Below are 22172 nucleotides of genomic sequence, written 5' to 3'. Positions count from 1 at the left end.
TCACTTTCTTTCTGTGTTAAAAATCAGGAGTCCTGGTCTCTAGCTCAGTAATGGCCACAGCCATAGCGCTATCAAGGCACAGTGACCTTGGATCCAAACCTGATATGCAGATGAATGCCCTGCATTGACCTAACCCCTGGCTTGTCAGTCTGGACCTGCCTGTCAGTCACTGGACATGATCATCACTCCGACCTCTGCAGTGACTTCCTTGGTTGCAGTTGTCCCTGCTTTGTCATGGTGATAGTGCCTTCTGTTCTGGATTATTGTTTCAAGTGAGCCACCATGGCTGTGTCTATCCTGGCCAGGGATTGTAGGCTTGAGAAGCAATGTGAAATAAGTCTCTTATTTCCTGCAAAGGAGGGTCATGTAAATCCAAGGGAGTGGTGTGAGACTGGAATGATTGGATGACTGTAATATTTGAGGTATCTGAAATACATGCTTCTTTCAATAGCTCAGCTGGTATAGTAGAGGACTGTAGGCTCCCTGGCATGGCCATCCTTAGGTTGCTGGTTCAACTCTGGCTCAAAGGAGTGACCTCTTGGCTATGGCACACATCTGGAACTGGCACTGGCACTGCCTTTTGGTCCTGCCCAGGGGGTTCCCCAGAATGAGCTACTCAGTCATGAGCTTTTGCCTGAGATTGGGAAGATAAGTGGCCAAGGTATTTTTGGGTGAACCCTGGCCATGGGAAGTTGATTCTGCCACTGTGCTTGCCCGCAGTCACCTCCAGCAGGAAAGTGAGTGGGTGGGTTGGTGGTGTGAGGGTGGGGTTATTGGGAAGCCCAGGCTTTGGGTGCAGGGCACCCTGGGTGCTTGGGAGGGGAGAGGACCTCAGTCAGAGGCTGCAGCCTGGGGAATTAGCTCAAGTGGTAGAGCGCTCGCTTAGCATGTGAGAGGTAGCAGGATCGATGCCTGCATTCTCCAATGCTTTTCATTCCCCTTGCCTGGACACAAGGCCCTTTGCCAGGACCTGTGGGTGATCATAGTATATCCAGAATGCAAAGAATAAGATGACATCTGTGTCTTCATGGGCAATTTAACCGAGGTTTCTCCCTCTTTGCTTGATAAACATCAAATGTCATCTAAAGTATTGTACCCCATTTTGAGATCTTCTAATCAGAAAAACAGTCATAGAGAACTGTCTCTGGAGTGCCACCAAGAATCTCAAGGAATGGAGGGGTTTCTCTGTGTGGATGGGATGAGGAGAGTGGATATGTTTAGCCTAGAGAAAGACAGGTTCAGAGGACTCACACATGACCTTTTGACTTAGAGGAGGTTTCAGAGTAGAATGGCTATATATGTGTCATCTGCTTGGGAAGAGGGCAAAAGGCAGCACATTGAAAGGGAGCAAGGGAAAATGCAGCAGGGCATGGGTGAGCTCTGTGTGGCCATGAGAAGAGTCCATCAACTCATGAAGAAAATGATGTCATGGTTTGCATGACTGACGGGCTAAAGTATTGAGCAAGGAGGTGTGATGTAGGAGCTGAGGCTGTTTGAAGGAAGATGTGGTAATAGAGGCATGATGGTGCACTGTGGCTTTGCAAGAGTGTTGGGTGAGTGTGTACAGGGTGATGTCCCCAGGATATGTTCCCATGCTTCCTTCGATAGCTCAGCTGGTAGAGCGGAGGACTGTAGGCTCCCTGGCATGGCCACCCTTAGGTCACTGGTTCAACTCTGGCTTGAAGGAGTCACCTTTTGCCTCTCACGCACATCCCACACTGCCACTGCCACTGCCTTTTTCTGATCCTGCCCAGGGCACTCCCCAGAATGAGTGCCCAGCCATGAGCTCTTGCCTAAGCTGTAATAACCAGGCAAGACATTTTTGGGTGAACCCTTAGGCAGGGGATGGGGGTTCTGACCATGGGTGCTGTCCACAGTCAGCTCCAGCAGGACTGTGAGTGGATGAGTTGGTGGTGTGAGAGTGATATGAATGGGAGGCTCCAGCTTTGGGTACAGGGCACCCTGGGTCAGGGCTGGGTGCCTGGGAGGGGAGAGGACCTCAGTCAGAGGCTGCAGCCTGGGGAATTAGCTCAAGTGGTAGAGCGCTCGCTTAGCATGTGAGAGGTAGCAGGATCGATGCCTGCATTCTCCAATGCTTTTCATTCCCCTTGCCTGGATACAGGGCCTTTTGGTGAGGGTCCCCCATCTTCTGAAGGGAAAAGAAACCTGGGAAGTAAAGTAGAGGACATCATCCAGGACCTCTCCAAGAGCAGGGCCTCTGGATTGAGGGAAGGAATCATCTGACTTTCCTCTTCATTGGATAGATGCAATTTAGAATTGTGTACCTGTTATATATAGGTTTATATTTTTTTTGCTATAATAGAACTAATTTTCTTCCTAATATCTGTGTTTTGGATTCAGAGTGTGAATAATGTTGGTTAGACACTGCTGTTATAGTTCTTTGTAACCAGAGTTTATGCAAAGCCGAGGACTTTTCAGCTTCTTGCACCACATCCCATTAGCGAGGAGACTGGGGGGCACAAGAAATTGGGAGGAGACACAGATGAGACAGGTGGCCTCAGCTGACCAAAGGAATGTTCCATACCACATGACATCAGGCTCAGTATATACTAGGGAGAAAGATGGCTGGGGCCCACTGCTTATAAACTGTCTATCTGGGCATTGCTCTGCAGGTGTTGAACAATTGTGTTGTATGTCACTTATTTTGTGTAATCTAATTCTGTTGTTATTATTATTCATATTTCCCCCTTCCTTTTCTGTCCTTTTGAACTGTGTTTTTCTCAATCCACGAATTTTGCTTTTTTCTCCCAGTTCTCTCCAAAAACCCTCTTGGAGGTGGGGTGTGTGAGCAGTTGTGTAGGGTTTAACTGCCTGCTGGGTTAAACCACAACAGCCCTTTTTGGTGCCCAACATGGGGCTTGAAGGGTTGAGATGATGACAAATCTGACTAGAGTACAGTAAAACAAATTTCTTTTAAGCATTCATTATATTACTGTAATAATAACTAATCCTGATGTTTATTTACTTACTCTCAGACTTGAGAGTAAATAAATTTCTGTTCTCAGGGTTGGGTTACATAACATCTTACTTGCTCTGAATGTTTCTTGTTGTGCTGTTTATCACCTCTTGGGGCTGGGCTAAGGTTATCATGTTGTTGAACTTTGTAACACTGGTTTATGATATCATAAAACTGATGGTCACAAGACTAATTTATTTGTAATCAATTTGTATCTTCCCCATACTTCTAGAGCCATCTATTGGAAACTATTCCTAATTACATCCTTTTTCTTTCCTCCTAGAGGCAATCCGTGGGGCATACACTTCCCATATCTTCCCCTTCTCCTCCAGGGTAATTACAATAGCTCTTGAGAATTCTGAATGTAGTCAGGATGTTCAAAGCAGTATGTTCTTATTGCTATGTCTCCTGATTGTATTTCAGGCCTTGTTTAGAATTAAACAACTTTTTAAGGATACCACCCAGATAGCTGCCCTCAGCCTGAGCATATATAGTCGCAGGATGTGTGGGATAGTCCAGGCAAGTATGTACGATAATGGGCATCTCAAATATTCTGGAATTTCACCCCCAAACAAGTTCAGAATCCTGAAAAACTAGTGAAATATTTGGAAGAAGTATGCTGCCAGCCTGGTAATTCCAGAGAGAAACAAATCACTGCAACATGTTGGGGCCTGGCCCATGCCTAGCAAGTCCTGTTCAATACTATTCAGTATCCTCAAGGGGATAAGGTCTTTGGATCTGATGACAAAATGTCAGGCTGCCCCAGTCCCAGCAACTGCATCTGAACCAAAGGATCCACCTGTACCGATATCATCTTCACTGGAAGAAATACTGGAAGTAGAAGTCAGCTCCTTTAGTAAGGGATGAAGGACCGTCTTCTAAGAGTCAACAGCGGGAAGAAGACTGATCCAAAGCAGGGCCAGAGAAAAGAGGAGGAAGAGAGGTGGCTGCAGACTGAGGAGGAAGAAGAGGAAGAACTCATAAATGAGGTGTTACCCATCTCATCCCTATATTATATAGGTGGTCTTGGTCACACCAACCAAGACCCCCTGATTCCCATGTAGAAGCTGATTGGTCAGCTGGAAAGCCCTGGAGGTATCAGCAGGACTCGCTCACCCTGTAACAGTTTCACATGGCCACTGTGAAAATCTGATTGAGAGTGGAGACCAACAGTAGATTATAGTACCTTGAATGAAGCCATGCTGCTGCTAAGTGCTGCCATGCCAGACTGGCTAGAACTTCAATTTGAACTGGAGGCAGTTTGTATCAAAGGCAGCCAAGTGGCCTGCCACAATCAATATCACTAGCATGTTTTCCTCAATCCCTTTGGCAGCAGAGTCAGGTCACAATTTGCTTTCAGTTGGAGGGGCATCCAGTACACCTGCCCTAGAGGTGGCAATCCAGCCCTACCATTTTCCATGGACTTAACCAGACTGCACTAGAACAGGAATACCTGCAATACATTGATGATTTCATCATATGGGGAAACACAGCAGACAAAGTTTTTGAGAAGGGAAAGAAAATTGTCTAAATCTTCTGAAAGTCAGTTTTGCCATAAATCAAAGTAAGCTCAAGTGACTTACATGGGAGATCCAGTTATTAGCAATAAAGTAGCAAGATGGATGTCATTGTATCCCAATGAATGTGATCAACAAAATAACAGCTAGGTCTCTACCAATTAGCAAAAAGGAAATATAACCTGTATTAGGCATTTGAGGTTTTTGGAGAATATTTATTCCAAATTATAGTCTGATACAAAGCCCATTCTATTAACTAACCTGGAAGAAGAATTATTTCATTTGGGCCCTGAACAATTACAAATCTTTGAACAAATTGAAAAGGAAATAGTACATACAGTAGCCCTCAGGCTGCTCTTGTCAAGATAAGGTGTTGAAAATGTGCTGCAGCTGGGAGAATAGTCCTACTTGAAGGCATTGGCAAAAAGCATCCAGGGAAGGCTCAAGGTTGACTCTTAGGGTTTTGGCATTAGGGACACTGAAGATTCAAGGCTGGCTTTACTCCAACTGAGAAAGAAATATTGACATCATATGAAGGAGTTTGAGGTGCTTCAGACACGATTAGTATTGAAGCACAGCTCCTCTTGGCACCCTGACTGCCAGTGCTTGGATATTCAGGCTATTCAAAGGGAGAGTCTGTTCTACACATCATGCCACTGATGCTCCGTGGAATAAGTGGGGCACACCAAGGATACAATGTGCTTGAATAGGAAATCCCAGTGGCCCAGGAATTTTGAAAGTGATCATTGACTGGCCAGTAGGCAACGATTTTGGAATATTGCCTGAAAAGGAGGTGATGTGTGCTGACAAAGCCGCATTGTAAATGAAATAACCAGAAGATGAAAAACAATATGCCCTGGTGAGTCCTGTTGTGTTTTGGGGAAATATCAAAGGTGGAAAGCTGCTGTGTGGAGTCCCATACACATCACAGACACTGCTAAATGACAAGGTAAATATAGTCAGTTTTCAGAGGTCAAAGTTGCTGCTGAAAGCTATCTAGCTGGCTTTACACATTGCTGAAAGGGAAAATGGCCAGTACATTATCTCTATACAGACTCATAGATGGTGGCAAATGCTTTGGTTGGGGAGGGCATTGAAATTGAAGTAGGTCAATGGCAGAGCATAGGTAAACCCACCAGGACTGCTGGGTTATGGCAGGATATTTCTGCTTGGATAGAGAACTTTGTGGTTAAAGTATATCATGTAGTCATTTACCCAAGACTCAAGTCACTGACTAACATCAAAAATCCCAGCTGATGGGTCAGGATGCTAGGATTGAAGTGGATCAGGTGGATCTGGACTGGTAACGTAAGGGTGAACTATTTATAACTTAATGGGCCCATGGTATCTCAGGCCATTAAGGAAGAAATACAACAGATACATCACCTCCTGACTGAGGGGCGGACTTAACCACGAACTCGATCCATGATTATCCATGAATATGAAACATGGCCTGAAATAAAGCAAGCCAGACAGTGAAAGCCTCTCTCTAATGGAGGACAGTGGCTGAAATGTAAACATGGGGAGGTCTGGCAGATTGATGATATCACATTCCCAAAAATGTGCCAATGCAAGTGCCAGGTGCTTACACTCACAGAACTGTAGAATTGTTTAGGTTGCGAAAGACCTTGAAGATAATCAGATCCAAGCATTAATCCAGCACTGTTAAGTCCACCACCAAACCATGTCCCTAAATGCACATCTACACATCTTTTAAATCCCTCCAGAGATGGTGACTCAACCCCCTTCCTGAGAAGCCTGTTCCAGGCTTGACTACTCTGCTTAAAGAAATTTTTACTAATATCTGTGGTGGAACTTACAACCAGATGGCTGGAAACATATTCTGTGCATGATGCCAGTGGCTGGAATACTATCCTGGGCCTTAAGAAATGAGGTAAAAATGAACCCCAGAAAGAACACCTGGGTCAGACAATGGTACTTATTTCAGAAGCAACTTCTTAGACATTTGGCTCAAACAGCATAGCATTGAATGGGTATATCACACCTCCTACCATGCACCAGCCTCCAGAAAATTGGACAGATGAATTGTTAAAGACTAAACTGAGAGCAATGGGTGCTGGGACATTTTAACATTGCAATATACATTTAGCAAAATCATGTGGTTAGCCAACACTAGAGCATCTTCTAATCAAACTGGCCCTGCCCAATAAAAACTTTGATGTACATTTACAAAAGGAGAAAGTCCTGTAGTGCACATAGAAATTATGCTGTGAAAGTCAGGCTGAGTTATTCCTACTTCAGGCAAAGGCAAACCCATCCCTGATACTGCTTTTGATCAAGAACCTGGGTGCACTTGGTGAGTAATGCAGAAGGATGGAGAAGTATGATGTGTACCTCAAGGGGATTTGATTCTGTGTGAGAACAAGTAATTATTTGAATTGTATTGTATTAGTTGCTATATAATGAGTGAGAACAGGTAATTATTTGAATTGTATTGTATTAGTTGCTATATAATGATGTGTAACACCTTTGCTATGGTTGCTATATATCATATCAAAATTATTACAATAAATATTTAGCTTTATTAATCGATGAAAAATGAATTTTGATTAGACCAGGCTAATCAAAACAATGATAGAACCAGAACTGTTTTCAGAATACAGCACTCCAACATCATGCATCATGTCTCCTGTCCCAAAGAACTACTGTTAAAGAGAAGCCCAAAGTCATGGACTAAATAAACTCAATGGACATTTTAGAGGAATGGTCCATAGGATAAGGAAATTATATCTGCATATGTCTATAAAAAGACCCTAAAAGAAGCATTGGAACCTGTGGGACCTTGGCATGACATAAATGGTATAGAATAAGGCATAAATATTTACCTGGTTTCAGATGGGATTGAGTTAATTTTCTTACTAGTAGCTGGTATGGTACTGTGTTTTAGATCAAGGAGGAGAAAAATATTGATAACATTCTGATGGTTGAGTTTTTGCTGAGTAGTGTTCATCCTGAGTCAAGGACTTTTAAGCTTCTCACACCACCCCACCATCAAGGAGGCTGGTGGGCAAAACTGTCAGCCAGAACAGTTCACCCCAGCTGGGCAAAGGAATATTCCATACCATAGGATGTCATGCTCAGTATATAAATTAGGGGAAAAGAAGGCCGGGAGCTGCTGCTCAAGAATGCACTGGGCATCATTCATTGAGTGTAAAGCAACTGTGTTGTGCATCATGTGATTTGGTTCTATTAATATTAGAGTTGTTGTTATTATTATTATTGTTGTTGTTATTTCACTTTCCATTTCTTTTCTGCCCTAATAAACCATCTTTTTCTCACCCTGTGAATTTTACTTCCACTGTGGAGAAGGGCTTGAGTGATCAGCTGTGTGATGTTCAACAGCCTGCAAAATAAAGCCATGACAGTGCCCAACTTTATGCCTCTGTGTAGAAGACACATGTGGACCATGTGCAGTGACCTCAGAAAAAGGCCAAGAGGATGCTTGGGAGCAGGTGATCCCACACACAGGAAAGGACATCAATGGAATGGAGGAATCTCAGCGGGGCCACCAAGAACCTCACAGAATGGAGGGACTGCTCTACATGGATGAGCAAGAACAGTGAGAATGTTCAGACTGTTGAAGAAGAGAATCAAAGGACTTAGGCATGACCTTCACGCTTGTGGGAGATTACAGAATAGAGGAAATGCTGTCCTTTATCTGGTACTTGAGCAGAGGGCTGAAGACAGCACAATGAAAATGAATCAAGGGAAAATGCAGCAGGATCTGTATGGCCCTAAGGAGAGTCTATCTGTAGAAGATGACATCCAAAGAGCTTACGGAGCACTTCTGTTTGTGGTTTGCATGACTGACGGGTTAAGTGTTGTGCAAGGTGCTGTGATGATGGAGCTGAGGCTGTTTGAAGGAAGATGTGGTAATAGAGGCATGATGGTGCACTGTGGCTTGGCAAAAGTGCTGGGTGAGGCCCTGGGCATGGTCCCATGCTTCCTTCGATAGCTCAGCTGGTAGAGCGGAGGACTGTAGGCTCCCTGGCATGGCCATCCTTAGGTCGCTGGTTCAACTCCGGCTCGAAGGAGTCACCTTTTGCCTCTCACGCACATCCCACACTGCCACTGCCACTGCCTTTTTCTGATCCTGCCCAGGGCACTCCCCAGAATGAGCTGCCCAGCCATGAGCTCTTGCCTAAGCTGTAATAACCAGGCAAGACATTTTTGGATGAACCCTTGGGCAGGGGATGGTGGTTCTGACCATGGGGCTTGTCTGCAGGACTGTGAGTGGATGAGTTGGTGGTGTGAGAGTGATATGATTGGGAGGCTCCGGCTTTGGGTGTAGGGCATCCTGGGTCAGGGCTGAATGCCTGGGAGGGGAGAGGACCTCAGTCAGAGGCTGCAGCCTGGGGAATTAGCTCAAGTGGTAGAGCGCTCGCTTAGCATGTGAGAGGTAGTGGGATCGATGCCCACATTCTCCAATGCTTTTCATTCCTCCTTGTCTGGATACAGGGTCTTTTGTCAGGGATCCATCTGACCTCTGAGGAGGCTGTGAAGAAATATATGGCATGCCCTGGATTTGCAAAGAAGGATGACATCAAGAGCACTATGGGCAGTTTAATGGATTAAGTGATTTTCTCATTCTTTGGTTGTGTCCTACGTAACCCAAACTGTTACTGTATTCCATATCCATCTGTGCCCAGAATTGTTACTCTCTCTGGAAAGCCTTGTGGCTGGAAATGGAACTGCAGGGCTGGGGCATTGCCAAGTCTTCTAAAAGCCAGAATCTCTCAGGTATAGCTCTCTCTTGCCTCTTGGTTTTTGCTCTTTCCTTTTCGTTCTCACAGGGAGAGAGCTGAGGCAGAGTAGGTAGAAGCTCCCCTTGGTTTTCTTTTGTCTTCTTTCCTGAGACGGTTGCTTCAGACTTCCAAGGAGCCACATTTTGTGGTCCTGGGCTGCTTCAAAGCAAATTTCACCTGTTTACAGTCACAACGTCGCACCAAGAAAAGCACAACAGCCCCACTCCACATGGCTGTTCCAACCTGCCAGCAGTGCCCAGTGGAAATGGGAAGGCATGGAGTCTGAGTCTCCCCTGCCAACTGCCTGCTGTTTCTCCTCATGAAAAGGTGAAGTCCCTATGTGAGTTCCAGCTGGATTGAGTTTCAGCTGCTGGAGTGCCTTTTTTGACAGAGCTGCTGCCACCAGAGATAGGAGGGGCATTTGTCAGGTTTTAGAATCTAGGTTTTCTTTTTGTTTTGCCCATGTTCTCTGCTGCTTGTTGTTTAGGGGGAGTTTTTTGTAATCATGGAGGTTTGGTATCTGTGTTGTTTTGCCTTTTTTTTCTCTCTTTTTGTTCACTCTGTCATCAAGCAGTCAAAAGAGGGGGAGGGTTTCCACTGTCTTTGTCTCTCCACATGCAATCCTTCATGGAGGGTGACATATTGGGCAGAGGGTTTTCTCTGCCACTTTTAATTTCTCCTTGTTTGCAGGGAGTCTGCGAGATTTAGAAACTCTGCAACCAGTGATTATTATTGTTATTTTTCTTGTCTGTTGCTATTTCACATTTTTGGTAAATTTATTTTTCATTTAGATCTACTCACGTTCCTCTCTACTTATTGGTGGAAGGGAATTGGCTAAAAATAAATGGGAAGTAACTAGCTTTAAAGTGTCTACCCCCTTAGCTTGACTTAAACCCAGACAGTTTGGCAGTTCTCAAAGATCAAGCCCAGTACTGGAAAAGGATGTTAATGAAATGGGACAACCTCAGTGGTAGGCCACGAAGAATCAGAAGGAAGCACTTGATTTCTCTTTAAGGATGGGCTGAGGAGAGTGGGCATGTTCAGTTTAAGGAAAGAGAGGTTCTGAGGACTTGCAGATGACCTTGTGGTACTTCAGTGTAGGTCACAAAATTGAGAAATGGCTATAATTTTGTTTTCTCTTATGCTTGAGCAGAGACCAAAAGACAGCAGAATAAAAGGGAATCAAGGGAATATGCAGCAGGACATGGGTGAGCTCTGTGTGGCCCTAAGGAGAGTCCATGTGGAAAGGATGACTTCCAAGGAACTTATGGACATTTCTGTGGTTTGCATAAGTGATGGGCTAAAGTGCTGAGCAAGGAGGTGTGATGTAGGAGCTGAGGCTGTTTGAAGGAAGATGTGGTAATAGAGGCATGATGGTGCACTGTGGCTTGGCAAAAGTGCTGGGTGAGGCCCTAGGCATGTACCCATGCTTCCTTCGATAGCTCAGCTGGTAGAGCGGAGGACTGTAGGCTCCCTGGCATGGCCATCCTTAGGTCGCTGGTTCAACTCCGGCTCGAAGGAGTCACCTTTTGCCTCTCACGCACATCCCACACTGCCACTGCCACTGCCTTTTTCTGATCCTGCCCAGGGCACTCCCGGAATGAGCTGCCCAGCCATGAGCTCTTGCCTAAGCTGTAATAACCAGGCAAGACATTTTTGGGTGAACCCTTAGGCAGGGGATGGTGGTTCTGACCATGGGTGCTGTCCACAGTCAGCTCCAGCAGGACTGTGAGTGGATGAGTTGGTGGTGTGAGAGTGATATGAATGGGAGGCTCCGGCTTTGGGTGTAGGGCATGCTGGGTCAGGGCTGGTTCAGGCCTGGGAGGGGAGAGGACCTCAGTCAGAGGCTGCAGCCTGGGGAATTAGCTCAAGTGGTAGAGCGCTCGCTTAGCATGTGAGAGGTAGTGGGATCGATGCCCACATTCTCCAGTGCTTTTCATTCTCCCTGGTGGGGGCACAGGGCCCTTTGCCAGGGATCCATCTGTGTCCTGTGGAGATTTATGGTGTGCCCTGAATTTACTGATAAGACAGACATCTAGGGTTGTATCAAGATTACTATGTTCAGTTTAACAGAAGAAATTATGCTCTCTCTTTGCTTGACAGTTCTCAAATATCAAGCAAAATACAGGAAAGGACATCAATGGAATGGAACAACCTCAGTGGAGGGCTGCTAAGAATCTTAAATAACTGATAGATTTCTCTTTCAGGATCAGCTGAGGAGAGTGGGCATGTTCAGTTTGGAGAAAGAGATGTTTGGAGGACTTGTTGCAGTGCTTAGGCATAGGTTACAGAACAGAGAAATGGCTATAATTTTGTTTTCTCTTATGCTTGAGCAGAGACCAAAAGACAGCACAGTGAAAACCAATCAAGGGAAAATGCAGCAGGATATAGGTAAGATCTGTGTGGCCATGAAGAGAGTCCATGTGTAGAAGATGATGTCCAAGGAGCTTATGGAGCATCTCTGATTCTCTGATTGTGGATTGCATGAATGATGGACTAAGGTGTTGAGCAAGGAGGTATGATGTAGGAGCTGAGGCTGTTTGAAGGAAGATGTGGCAATAGAGGCATGATGGTGCACTGTGGCTTGGCAAAAGTGCTGGGCGAGGCCCTGGGCATGTCCCCATGCTTCCTTCGATAGCTCAGCTGGTAGAGCGGAGGACTGTAGGCTCCCTGGCATGGCCATCCTTAGGTCGCTGGTTCAACTCCGGCTCGAAGGAGCCACCTTTTGCCTCTCACGCACATCCCACACTGCCACTGCCTTTTGGTCCTGCCCAGGGACCTCCCCAGAATGAGTGCCCAGTTGTGAGCCCTTGTCTGAGTTTGGGAATACTACTGCCCCAGCAGTTTTGACTGAGCCCTTGGGCAGGGGATGGTGATTCTGAGCTCTGAAGTTGGCCAAAGTCTTCTCCAGCAGGAATGTGAGTGGGTGGGTTGATGGTGTGAGAGTGATATGAATGGGAGGCTCCGGCTTTGGGTGCAGGGCACCCTGGGTCAGGGCTGGGTGCCTGGGAGGGGAGAGGACCTCAGTCAGAGGCTGCAGCCTGGGGAATTAGCTCAAGTGGTGGAGCGCTCGCTTAGCATGTGAGAGGTAGTGGGATCGATGCCCACATTCTCCAATGCTTTCCATTATCTTTCCTGCACCATAGGTGCTCTGGTCCTTGTGGTTGTGGGGAGCCTTGGATGAACCCAGAGGCTTTATCAGGAGTAGAACAGGCCAATGGCATAGGCATGATTAAGCCATTTTCCCTCCTTGCTTCATAGTAATTAAATGGCATTAAGAGTGCTGTACACATTTTCTAATAAATTTCTTAAACAACAATATACCATCACAGAGGTGTTGACCTCTTGGAGCAAGTCCAGAGGAGGCACACCATGATTAGGTTAGAAGGATGGTGCTCCTTTCCTGGGAGGCAAGGCCAGAAGAATTTGGACTATTCAGACTAGAAAAGAGAAATCTTTAGTGTGACATAATTGGAGCTTCTCAGTACTTAGGCAGGGTTTACAAGAAAGATGGAGCAGGGCTTTTGACATGGGGGTGTAGTGTAGGACAAGGGGTAATGGCTAGAAATTGAAAGAGGCAAGGTTTAGATTAGACATTACAAAGAAATTCTTCACTGTGAGGTTGGTGATGCACTGGAATTGGTTGCTCAGAGAAGCTGTGGATGACCTATCCCTAGAAGTGCTCAGTGCCAGATTGGATGAGGCTTTGAGTAACTTGGTCTAGTCTGAGCAACCCTGGGCAGAAGGTTGGAACTGGATGATCTTTAAGGTCCCTTCCAACACAAACCACTCTATGAGTCTATGGTTTTCTTGTAAGCAGTCTATCAAACAGGATCTTTTGAAACTTCTGAAGAGAAGAAATCCAGTATCTATCTCTCTGCATATTACTTCACTGTCAGACAAGAAAGCATAAGTCAAAGTACAGTTTCATCTATTACGCCAAAAAAAAGATTCTAAAATTATTTTTGTATTATATTGAAGATAAACAGATCTCCTTTGAAATTCTGCTGATTAAAAGCTCGTTAGCTTTACTCCCTGATAAATTAGATTGTGCCAAACTCCAAATAAAATCACAGAGTCATGTCTGTCATGTTTATTAAAAAGCAAATTTTGCCCTGGGCTGTGGCGGTATAATTAACAGTGACTTAATTAATAATGGCAGGAAACTCAGAATCAGGTATGGCTGGTTTTATACCTTGTACTAAAGAATACCATTTCAGCAGCAGATTTTTGGATTAACATAAATTAAATTATAATTAAAGCAAATCTATGAGACTGACTCATCATTTTATCTTGCAAATATTTACAGCTACTCTATTAAAATTGAATCCCTCTGACATTTCCACTTTAGTCAGAAGCAGCCTTTTTTTTCTCTAATTACTAATAAAGATGGAGAAAGCACCACTGTCAGTTTTGCCATAGATCACTGTGTAAATCATCCATATTCATGCTCAGCATTAAATAGAGTTAATTGCATTCTACATTCTTCCATGACAACTTTCTCCTTTGGGGATTTCCAGAAAATTAAATGTAAAAGCAACTGGAAAACATGAAGTTTGAGACAGAAGATGATTTCTATAGACAGGCTGTACTACAGGGACACAGAAGGTGCAAGTCATAAGTGAATTTGATACCATAGTATCCTTTTTTCCCAGTGGTATAATTATCCAAGACAACAGAACCATGGGATGTCAACAGTTCTCCTTCCATTGTATGAAGAGTTTGGACATTCACTACTTTTGCCTTCATTGAATATGTGCCTTTAGGAGCAGAAAGCAGGAGAAATGCAATTTGTTCAAAAACATGGAGGACAGAGTCTTGCCAAAATTCAAGCTAAATGATGCAAGTAGATCTATTTCATAAACCTTTTTCAGATATATTCTTACATTCTTATATTCTTACAATACAAAAATTAAGCTGTGTTAAGTTTGCCTGGTAATACAGTGCAACAAACAATAGCCAGAATTATGCTGTAATAAAAATTTTACAATATTTATTAAAACTGCAAGTCCATGACTGACATATTTCAGTGTCAAGAACATCTACTTCACAGGTGACATTAAAATTTTTCAACAGCAGCTGAGCAAATTTAAGGGAAAAATTACCCATAAAATCTTCTGGTCTTACTTCTAGGTCTTGTTACATTTCAACAATAAAATATTTGACACCATTTTGATAACTTGTGTTTGACTCAAACTATTCTTAATGTCCTCTCTTCTTTTTCAATAGAGAAACTAGCATTCCTGTGCCAGTATTTTTCAGTAGCTAGTTACACTCACAGTTAAAACCATGCACCTCCTTTTCAGCTCAAATAATTTTCAGATCCCAAGCTCTGCTTTTGGTTATGCCTACCTTCATAAAGTGAACAACTATCTCACACCTAGCAATTTTCCCCTTCAAGGTACATTACACACTCTAATCAAACAATCTTTTTCTTTTCTTCTAAATAATCTTCTTTTTCTTTTCTGACAAGATAAACTGATTGAACTCATGTCTCTTACTCTAGTTCTCAAATTGTCATTACAGCACTTGCATTAGCTTTACTTTTCAATAGACTTCAGGAAAAATACTAACACAAGAACTGGGTGCAGTATTCAAATAGCCCAGGTTAGTTTATCCCAACAGTCTGACCTGTCATTCATTTAGATTAAAATATTTCAGATTATTCACAGACTGCTTGTGGGATGAAATCAGTAGATTCACATTGCGTCATCTCTGATCCTTTTCAGGCTCACAAATTTAAAAAGAAGAAAGGATTGTGACAATGAATGTCTACTGTGCAGGTAACTCAAAAGGTTTTGCCATCATAATCATGCCAGACAAATAAGCATTTTTAGACCTGTTGCAAAGCACGTACCTGGAGGACACTTTAATCTTTTACGTACCTGTAGGACTTCTTAATCTCATCATGTGTTGCTCCCTTCTCTAGTGCCAGGATTTCATATAACGCTTCACCTGATGTTGACAAAGCACGTTGCCTTTGTTCAGCCATGATAGCAGTGCATTACCAAAGCTGCTAATGTAGAACATCATTTAAAATACCAGGGACTGCAAGTATACAGAGATAGTATTTCTTACTGTTCATTTTAATAGATTTTTTCAGGCAGCAAAAGGTTAAAAATACATGAAAATGCATCTAGAATAAAATCTCCTCTATATTATCTTCTGTCTTTTAATATATTTTACAATTAGGAAAAAATGAGAAAATGGAAAAGCAGAAACTAAAGAACAGAAGCTTTTGTGATGGGTAGAACTGTTCATATTAAAGACTTGATGTTGCCATCACTGAAATGAATAGATAAATTTGCTATAGCATTAATACCCAAACATTGTATTTCCACCTATTTTTATTTGTGTTTTTTTACATTTTCCTTTACTAAGTCTTAGGAGAATTATTCCACTATATGTTGAGGTTATTGACTTTTTACAGCAAGGTAAGAGCTCTGTACCTCTGAGCATTACCTAATGCAACGAAGTGGAGAATTTTTGCTTTCTTAACACAAGGGCTCAGGTTCAGCCTAACCAATCTTAGGTGCTTAAATTGTGATTAAATTTGAATCTGAACCAAACTAGACTCCTTATATTGTCAACAGACATACAGACTCCAAGAACAACTGGCCAAGCACTTTCTCCCCATTTTCTCCACAGTGTGCTCAGGAGCTTGAGTATCGTGTCCAGTTCCAGGCCCCTCAATTCAGGGAGAACATTAAAGTGCCAAAGCAAGTTCAGAAAAGAGCGATGGAGCTGGTGAAGGTTCTGGAGCACAAGTCTGATGAGGAGCAGCTGAGGCAGCTGGGGGTGTTTGGCCTGGAGAAAAGGAGGCTCAAGGGTGACCTAACCACTTCCTTACAACTCCGTGAAAGGAGATTGTAGCCAGGTGGGGGTTGGTGTCTTCTCCTAGGCAACCAGCGACAGGACAAGAGGACACAGTCTTAAGGTACACTAGGGGAAGTCTAAGTCAGACATAAGAAGAATTTATTCACAGAAAGAATGATTAGATATTGGAATGGGCTGCCGGGGAGGTGCTGGAGCCACTGTCCCTGGAGTGTTTAGGGAAAGACTGGATGTGGCACTTTGTGCCATGGTTTAGTTGACATGGTGGTGTTCAGTCATAGACTGGACTTGATGATCTTTTCCAGCCTGATTGATTCTGTGACTCCCAACCATGACCCTGAGAACCAGTGGAATGAATCTGGACCTACATGATGAGAGTAGATACCAAGAATTGACCCAGGTATTATAAAAGTAACTTTATAAAAAAATTGTTTATGGGAAATACTGACATCTAGCAGGGTCCTATCTTATTTGAGATACAAGAGTTAGGATTGAATTAATGATAAATTTAACATGGTACCCTTAAGTATAGCGCAAGCACAGACTGACAGATTTAGTCCACTTCAGATCTAACATTTTTCCTTCCTTTTTCACAGAAGAGAAGCAGACAAACCAGTGATTCTTCACTGAGAGGTTTGACTACCTCCTTACAGTGTGCAGTTCATCCTTTTGGATTTGAAGAATGAAACATTTTTAAACCAGACCTTGCTAATGCTAGGCAATGACACAAAGAAACTCAAAGAGCAGAAACTCCTCCTAGCAGCTTTCCAATATTTAGAGAGGGCCTATAAGAGATGTGGAAAGAGACTTTTTACAAGTACATGCAGTAACAGGACAAGTGGGAATGGCTTTAAGCTGAAAGAGGCTAAATTTAGATTAGATATTAGGAATAAATTCTTCATTGTAAGGGTGGTGAAGCACTGGAACATGTTGCCCAGAGGAGCTGCCCCATCCCTGGAGGTTTTCAAGGCCAGTCTGGATGAGGCTCTGAGCAACTTGATCTAGTGGAAGGTGTCCCAGCCCAGGGTAGGGGGTTGGAACCAGATGACCTTTAAGGTCCCTTCCAACTCAAACCATTATAGGATTCTACATAAACCACAATTTAAACCACAAGATATAGATACCTATGATTCATAAGAGAAAGCTACAGCTCATTGATGGCAGACTTGCCACAACTTTCACCACAACTTTCTTTCTTTGAATGTTGGTTCCCTCTCCAAATGTTGAAAAGTGATCACAGAAAAAGTCTAAAAGTGAGCTGTAACCCCAGTCATAAGAAAAATTTCTATAAACCAGCTTTGTTAGGTAAGACTACCCTCTCTTTTATTACACCCTTCTCATTGCTGAGCTAGAAACACTATCATGACATTATTCATATATTATTTACTAAGCCACATTTTGGTTCAGAACCAATCATGTAGCACTTTTAAGTTCTTTGGTATTATTCAATATGAAAAAGAAAATCAAATACCCTGTAAGTACACAGAGAAACATAATCCACGTAGTAATTCTGGCATATAGTATTAACTTTGATGTTTTCTTTCTCTGATCAACCAACTCACAATTAAGGGCCCTTTGACCTGCTGAAAAAAAATACCTTTCTACTCTTAGGTGTGGTAAACAATCCCTCAATTAAATGTATTGAACTTTTGGTTTTAAGTTAACAATTAGAAAATGAAATTGCACGTGAGTATCTAGATATTACTTTACCACCTGCAGTAATAAAACACATGCTTTTTGTTCATGATGGCATGCCTAGAGGATATTTAGCATAATTCCAGGATCTATCCTGGCACTGGAATCATGCAAAGCATATGAAGCCTGTTAATGCACAAGGTAATGGTAGTAATCATGTGGAGTCACAAGTATACAGCATTAGTTAAAAATCTGTGACATAATGCTGATCAGCTACCTGACAGCCCTGAAGCATAAACTAAAATTAAAGTCATGGTGGATTTAATTTTGAAGAACTACAAGGTCATGTAATTTGTACTTTCTCATACAATAATTTTAATAACCTAGTCAGTTATGGAAATTTAGACTCAATAGCCTATTCAGTCTTCTAGTGATTAATCAATGTGAAGCTTTAACTTTAGCTATTCAAAATTATTTACTTAATTATTATTTAAAGCAGTCCCATAAAAATTATTATTTAAAGCAGTCCTATAAAAATACTAGAAGTGCTATAAGACTACTTTTCTAGAAAAAGTTAAACTCTCCTTATTAAGGAAGATGTAACAGTCACAATTTTAGTACTAGATACATTCCTCATGGCTGAAAATACATTAGAATCCTATTTTTGAGCTACTTATTTTTGTTCCAGTAGAACAAAGTCAAGATGTTGTTTTCTTCCTTGAATGACAATAAAACTATTAAAACACACTCCAAATTCTGGTAATAATTCTGCATCTCCTAAGAAGATGGGACCCCAGTTAACTTCAGCTCCTTCTATGCCGATTTTACACTACCCAGCATTAAGCACCTTATAGAGAGGTTGTAATAATATGCCTTTTTTTCTTACAATACCCATAGTTCATTTGGATTGGTGCTGAAAAATAAGGCAAAGTTATTCAAAGAACATACCTGTTTCAAAAAGTGGTGGCACACAGGCTGGCATGTATAAACTCACAACATTATGAGTTCAATACCTTGATGTTCTTATGCCAATATCATCCCAAAGGAAAGAAGCAAGTGCCACCAGAAGTGCTGTTCCACAGAAAGCAGCTGCTGCTTTTCATCCTTCACAATCAGGGTTAAACAGGTCAGTGGAGTCTGATTACGTCTTTTGTTGTCCAGTATCCAGTTGGTTATCTCTCAGGAAGATCTATGAAAGAGCAAATAAAACATTCATGAGTCTAAAAGCTGATATATCCAAGAGTTAATGACACCAAAAAATTTGGGACAACTCTGTATTGAGTTAGTTCTTCTTCTGTGCTTTACTCCTGATAGGGTATTGAGTTTGTCTTTTTTTTTTCCCCATGTAGATATATTAAATTGTTTTAAATATAAAACAGTCTCTTGCCCTAAATTACACTTCTTTAAGACCAGCCATGGCTTAAGTTTACTACTCAATTTATTCCAAAACAGGATTAACTGAAGAAGTCCCTTTAGGACTTAGTCCTGAGTTCCTGTAAATTTTTATATCAAAACAGAAGGTGTAGGATGTTGTCTTTTATTCTGATGGAGTTTCTTCTCTTACACCATGAAAATCTAGAGGGCCATTCCTTTCCATTTGGAACAGAGAAGACTATAAATGCTAGAGACTTAAAAACCCCAATTTTTTCTGGTATATCATCCTTGGAACCAAATAGTTCATCCTTTGCACTCAAAAATTTCCTAGATCACATCCAATTCCAAACCATATCCTTTGTACTGTGTTAACTTTGGCTGGCTGCCAGACTTCTACCCACCTCACACCATCCACCATACCCCCTTCAACAGAATGGGAAAAGAGGATAAAGTAAAAAGCTCAAAGATCAAAATAAAGATAGGGTGATCCCTTACCCATTACTGTTATGGGCAAAACAGACATAACTTGGGGAAAATGAATTTCGTTTATAACTAATTAAAAGAGATTTGCATGCTAAGAAACAAAGACAAAAATTGAAAAACCTTCCCCTCGCCACCCTGTTTCCAGGCTCAAATTTGCTCCTTCATTCACATCTATCCCCCACCATCCATGAACAGAGCTAGGACAGGAATCATGGGTTGTATAGTTAAGATCACATGAAGTATATATCTATAAAGTATATTTATAATTTTATATATATATTTATATATATATATCACATATATGATACAATTGTGGTCAAATACATAATAAAGTATGTTATGATCACATATATATAAAGTATATTTATGATTATAGAATTATGACCATATAAAAACAAAACAAGAGGATAGCCGATACAAAAAATTGCTAACTGGATGCTTTTTAATGTGAAGCATATGATTTTAACATTTCTCTAGTTTTTAGGTATATTCTTAATTTCAAAATTTCCCTCTAATTTCAGCTTCCTATGGGGACAAGGCAAAGGACATTTCAATCTAAAATGTGAGTGATTTTCATAAATATGAGAAATCAAAATAGCATAGTCAAAGTACCTTGCCCAGGACAATAACAACAGAGTAGGTATAGCTAATTTCATTGTATTGTGTGAACACAATAAACCAGATTATTCAATCAACATGCTTGATTGCTATCTTTGAAATGATTTTATAATTCTTGCAATACAAACCAAAACAAAATGTACTCTTTCTAACGGTAAGAAGAAATTTAAGGAAAAGAAATAAAACCAGGCAGAAAATAAAATCACTTCCAGGTTATCCAAATCCCTTGTATTTATATTCATCCTATTACAAGATCCCTGCTCTGCATTCCTGGCACACACCAGGACTTGCAATTCCGTGTGGATGCAGCTCCCTCTGGTGCGCAGAGCCGGGACCACTCTGCAATCTGCCTTGCTTTTCCTGCTAGCACTCCTGATTTCTTTGAAGGAAACGAACACAATCCCAGTGAATCTAAGGAGTTTTGTCCCTTTTGGTGTTCTGTATCCTTAACATATTCTAAAGAATCTTTAAAGGACTCAAAATTTGCTGAATTGTCATAAATCTTTTTGTCAGATCAGCTATGCAATTCAGAAGAATAACCAGATAATTTATTACCTGTTCACCCTTCTCATTCATTTTTATGGGTTTTGTATTGTAACACCTGATAGTGCACCACAAGACCACTGTGGCAGGCAATGCAAAACTAAAACACAGTTTCAGGCTCTTCTATCTAAAAAATCTGGTTTATACTGTACATTTCATGTATACATTCCATGTATTTTCAAACCAGGCAAACCAGAACATGCCTGGAAATTCAAAGTTGAATATCAGACATAAAAAATTTGAAACATGGCCCAGACAAACAGGAGGTCTGGGGTTACTTCAGAAGCCTCCAGTTACACATAACCAGAGCTAAGGACTGAAGGACTCTGAGTCATTCCAGTCCTTCCTCCTACTACTCCCTCTTTTTCCAGCTCATAGTGAGTTCAAGAACTTAAAGCCTGGAGCTGAGATATACATTGTCATGGTTTGACACTGGCACAATGCCAGTGCCCCCATGAAGATACCTTCTCCCTGGTTTCTGCTGTGAGATGTGACCAGGAATAAGCAAAGCAGGCTCCTACTTAGGAAAGGAAAAAAACCAGAACTTTATTAACTACTCTACAACTATAGATAAAAGGAACACACACAGGGAAAATGAAAACCTTACAAATACATTTCCTCCTCCCCCCACCAAATTTCCAATACAATGTATCTATTCTTCAAATCACCAACTCTCGGTCCAGCACCACCCTTCAAACAATCAATCCTCAGTCCATCAAGAGTAGAGGAGTCCTTCTGGTACCATGGGCTTCCCCTGGAAACACAGCTGAAGCCTCGTGTGTTTCCGTGTCACTCGTGGCACCGCCCGGAGTACATCTGCTGTCGTGACCTCTTCCTTTCATGTCCAGTGCTCTCACCACTGAACACGGACCAGAGCTGCTTCTAGGGTTGTCTTTTTAAGGATGCTCTGTCCCGATCCAAAAAAGGCACAGTCTCTCCTTTGGGACACCTGTCCCCCCCCATATTTTTCACCCCCTGGGGCCGAGGGGCACCAACACTGAACCCTCTTGGTTCTGTGGCCATTGCCTCCCCCTAGAATGCAGTCTCTGTATCACAAGGAACATGGGTCTGTCCATGGCTGTACAAAAAGAGTCCAGCAAAAGCCACTCTATCATCTCTTCCCACTAGGATTCTTCTCTACTCTTCCACTATTTCTCACTCGCCCAGACCTCTCTCACACTTGCACATTCCTACCTCATCTTCCACTCTATCTTCTAGGAGAGGTCAATGATCTGTAAAGTTCTCATTCTCCAAAACAGGGGTTAAAAGCTCCTACAAGCACCCCCCCCCCCCCTTCTCCGTCCCAGCCGTGCTGCCGGCACAGGCCCATGTTTATCCAGTTTCAAGGTTACAGTCCCAGGCACACTCTCTCTCTCTCTCTCTCTCTCTCTCTCTCTCTCTCTCTCTCGTCTCTCTCTCTCTCTC

General features: G+C 42.3%; 1 protein-coding gene and 5 non-coding genes across 6 annotated transcripts in view; 5 read left to right on the top strand and 1 right to left on the bottom strand.

The window, feature by feature from the left end:
• The window catches only part of DNAJC5B (DnaJ heat shock protein family (Hsp40) member C5 beta), a 40022-nt gene extending 21121 nt beyond the window's left edge, over window positions 1–18901 (bottom strand). The window contains exons 1-2 of the mRNA XM_071449186.1: window positions 18678–18901; window positions 15146–15273 (exon numbers count right to left, since the gene is read on the bottom strand). Of these exons, the coding sequence (XP_071305287.1) occupies window positions 15146–15252 (107 nt within the window). The 5' untranslated portion in view covers window positions 15253–15273; window positions 18678–18901. The remainder of the gene's footprint in view (window positions 1–15145; window positions 15274–18677) is intronic.
• Window positions 8461–8549, top strand: TRNAY-GUA (transfer RNA tyrosine (anticodon GUA)). Its single transcript is given in 2 exon segments — window positions 8461–8497; window positions 8514–8549. It is a non-coding gene; the product is annotated as a tRNA-Tyr (tRNA).
• On the top strand, window positions 8870–8942 carry TRNAA-AGC (transfer RNA alanine (anticodon AGC)). Its single transcript has one exon. It is a non-coding gene; the product is annotated as a tRNA-Ala (tRNA).
• Window positions 10693–10781, top strand: TRNAY-GUA (transfer RNA tyrosine (anticodon GUA)). Its single transcript is given in 2 exon segments — window positions 10693–10729; window positions 10746–10781. It is a non-coding gene; the product is annotated as a tRNA-Tyr (tRNA).
• Window positions 11117–11189, top strand: TRNAA-AGC (transfer RNA alanine (anticodon AGC)). Its single transcript has one exon. It is a non-coding gene; the product is annotated as a tRNA-Ala (tRNA).
• Window positions 11889–11977, top strand: TRNAY-GUA (transfer RNA tyrosine (anticodon GUA)). The gene is given in 2 exon segments: window positions 11889–11925; window positions 11942–11977. It is a non-coding gene; the product is annotated as a tRNA-Tyr (tRNA).
• Window positions 18902–22172: the final 3271 nt, after the last annotated feature.

This window comes from Agelaius tricolor, unplaced genomic scaffold, assembly GCF_023055355.1.
Source record: "Agelaius tricolor isolate 1412-34295 unplaced genomic scaffold, bAgeTri1.0.p SCAF_2, whole genome shotgun sequence".
In the NCBI taxonomy this organism is placed as follows: domain Eukaryota; kingdom Metazoa; phylum Chordata; class Aves; order Passeriformes; family Icteridae; genus Agelaius; species Agelaius tricolor.
This window is presented reverse-complemented; position numbering and strand designations above follow the sequence as displayed.